This window comes from Uloborus diversus, chromosome 5 (assembly GCF_026930045.1).
Source record: "Uloborus diversus isolate 005 chromosome 5, Udiv.v.3.1, whole genome shotgun sequence".
In the NCBI taxonomy this organism is placed as follows: Eukaryota; Metazoa; Arthropoda; class Arachnida; order Araneae; family Uloboridae; genus Uloborus; species Uloborus diversus.
The window spans coordinates 44,601,988-44,604,981 of NC_072735.1; the positions used below are offsets into that span (position 1 = coordinate 44,601,988).

The 2,994-nt window shown below is 33.0% G+C and overlaps 1 protein-coding gene across 1 annotated transcript; it reads left to right on the forward strand.

Moving 5' to 3' along the window:
* Positions 1-1,120: 1,120 nt before the first annotated feature.
* LOC129222082 (loricrin-like) lies at positions 1,121-2,347 on the forward strand. Its single transcript, XM_054856512.1, has 2 exons — positions 1,121-1,155; positions 1,873-2,347. The coding sequence occupies exons 1-2, from the start codon at positions 1,144-1,146 to the stop codon at positions 2,194-2,196; spliced, it is 336 nt and encodes a 111-aa protein (XP_054712487.1). The 5' UTR covers positions 1,121-1,143; the 3' UTR covers positions 2,197-2,347.
* The last annotated feature ends 647 nt before the right edge of the window (positions 2,348-2,994 follow it).

Genomic DNA, 2,994 nt, shown 5'->3' on the forward strand with positions numbered 1-2,994 from the left:
GTTACACCTTTATCTTCTCGTTATTGTTGGTTTTGAATATTTCGTATATTAGCGTTGTTAATTTCCCGAATGAAATTTATTATGTTGCATCAGAACTAACACCATATTATAATTTCACTTATATTTCTAAACTATAAAATCGCCCGTCAAGGTATGGTGGTTAAAATTGCTTTTACATTTGAACGAAGCTATTGCCTGTTTGGTGCTATTTTGACAGTTAAAGTTTTAACCCTAACTCCAGTGGGTTAACCCTAAAGTAAATAGCTTTCATTGTTGTCCACTTATTCGTTTCTTCATTTTTCTTCAGTGAGTCTCAACAGTAAAACAGTTAAGTTACCGGACCAAGCTCAGTCATGTCAAAATAAAGCTTTTTCCTGCATGTCAAACATGACCAAAATATATTAACATATTACCATGATATGGCGCGAGTTTTATTGTTGCTGACGTCCGAGCGTTACTCGATCAGTGAATTTGCTGTTATATATATATATATATATATATATATATATATATATATATATATGAGGATTGAGAGAAAAGAAAACTAATCTGCAAAATTTAAAAAAAAGCTGAAATTTGAAACCAGGGAATGTTGCAGTGAAAGTAGTACAATTGAAAATATTGAGCACGATGATAACCAAACTGAGTCATTTAAAGTTAATTCCAAAAATTCGATGTAACAATCAAACGTTTAAAGAGGAGATTTCATCATATATGACGAATTTCGCCTAATTGAAAGCGTTTCTATTCACCAAATGCTACGCGGTTCAGACAATACTACTGCAGTGGACGCTGGTTAGTTTAATCAGTAAATAAGAAATCAAGCCGCTGTATTGAGTAAAAGCTTCAAAAAAAGAACAAAATTCAGCTTTGTTGAACTAGTCGCTTTATTGAATCAGCCGCTTTATGAAATCAAAACTGTTCAGAACAAACGATATATAATGATTCATATAAGCGGCGGCCACCTGTTATCGGAAAAAATAACACAATTGGCAGCTACTCAACGTCACATAAATCCTAAACTGGATCTGAAATTGCAATGTTTGTGATCATCATGTGAATAAATAAACGTATCGCTAAGTCATGATATTTTTTTTCTTTTTTTCAGGTCTTGCCGAGGACAATGATTTACAACAAAATAGAATGGATGCACAGGTAATTTTCTTTCGAAATATTAATGAATAATTAAAATCCTAAAATACTTAAGCTTCATTAAAATCAAACGTTACTACCTAGTAGCTAACTAATTAATAAAATCATACAGTAGGGGTTTTGGAATCCACATTTTTTTAAATTTACCCCTTTTCAGACCCAAAAGAATTTCAAGTGTCCAGCCACATGCATTTCAAATTAATCTTTCTTAAATTTGCCCCCTGCTCTGTTAGCATAAAAAAGAACAGGAATTTTGCATTTTCCTAATGGTTCTAAGAACTGCACCTGACTAGCAGGTGCCACTCAAACTTAACAATTGCAAAAGAATGTTACTCTACAACTAATAAAATCTATAGTGCACATATCTGAGAAGAGAAAAGCGAAAAAAAGGAAGAATAAATAAAGATTTGTTGCGCGGTCGAAATGACCACAGTCAGTCTTTTTAAGTAAAAACAATTACAGCGTCTGAAGTAATAAGACTAAATAAATAAAATTTACTTTTATTCAGTCTTAATAAATAGTTAGGAAAAGTCAATGAAGGAAAAAGAGTTTGAAAATTAAACGCAGGAGATATGATCATTTGAAAACCATTTAAGGTCAAAATGACCACTTACGTCTTTCTTGTGTAAGGTACTGGGAACTTCAATTAAATTGGAATGTGAAACTGTCCACATCAGTAAAATACAGTTTAACCAATGTTGAATTACTTCTTTTTTTTAGAGCGCTAATGGTATTCTGCAAAGAGTTCGAAGAACTTTATGGCCGACATTCTGTCCGGCGACGAAAAAGCTGGAATTTCGTTTGAGCTTCTTCATATTACCTTTCTTTTATTGTGATGGCTCTGGTAGTGAACAAACCACATCTGCACCAGCAGCAACTACCGAATTTTCAGGAGGAGGAGAAGCAACTACAGCAGGGGGAGGAGCGACTACAGCAGGAGGAGGAGGAGGAGCGACTACAGCAGGAGGAGGAGAAGCAACTACAGCAGGAGGAGGAGGAGAATCGACTACAGCTGGTGGAGGAGGAAGTACTACAGGAGCATAGACTAGCATTGCTGTATGCAACACAAATTCTGCTAGTAATCAAAATAACAAATTTACTTCTTCTCGTACATTTCAAAGTAAACGACGCTTGGAAGAAAATATGAAATGTAAAATGTGTCATATTTGGATACGTTTAAATCTCATGTTCAGAAATGTACCCAATAAACATGCAAACAGAGCGCTGTTGATCTAGCATTTTCTCTCTTCTAAGTAGTTGTGCATCAATATTTTTTAGGTTTTCACTTTAATAGAGTAATCACATCTTTATTACCAGTAAGAGAACTCAGGCCGATGTTTAAGACTTCGACAGTTGACCCTCCCTAATCTAAAAGAAGTAAATAAATAAAAGGTTTATAAAAATCAAGATAAACAGTCAAGGATTAACCAATTGAGTTCAATGAAGTTTGAGTTAAACTTCTAATGAAATGTTTAAAAGCTCTTATGTGGATACCGCATACTTTCTAAATGTTATCTTATATTTTACAACAGAAAAAAAAATGAGTGAGCTTAAAAGCATACTCACATAAAAATACTCGTTTAAATCGGAACTCAAAATCTTCTACATACTATCAAACTAATTGAACAAATAGAATAAATGTTGCATTTTCAATAATCCTAATAGGTATATTGACTAATTGTATTTAACATTTCAGTGTATTTTTTCACACATGGAAACAAGTAACAGTATAATGCAACAAACAATTTTGTACACGTTTAAAGAAAGCACAAAGTAGCTCTTACAGAAAAATACATTAGATAAAAATATTTGGGTAACTATATATAACTAATCGAAAACGTA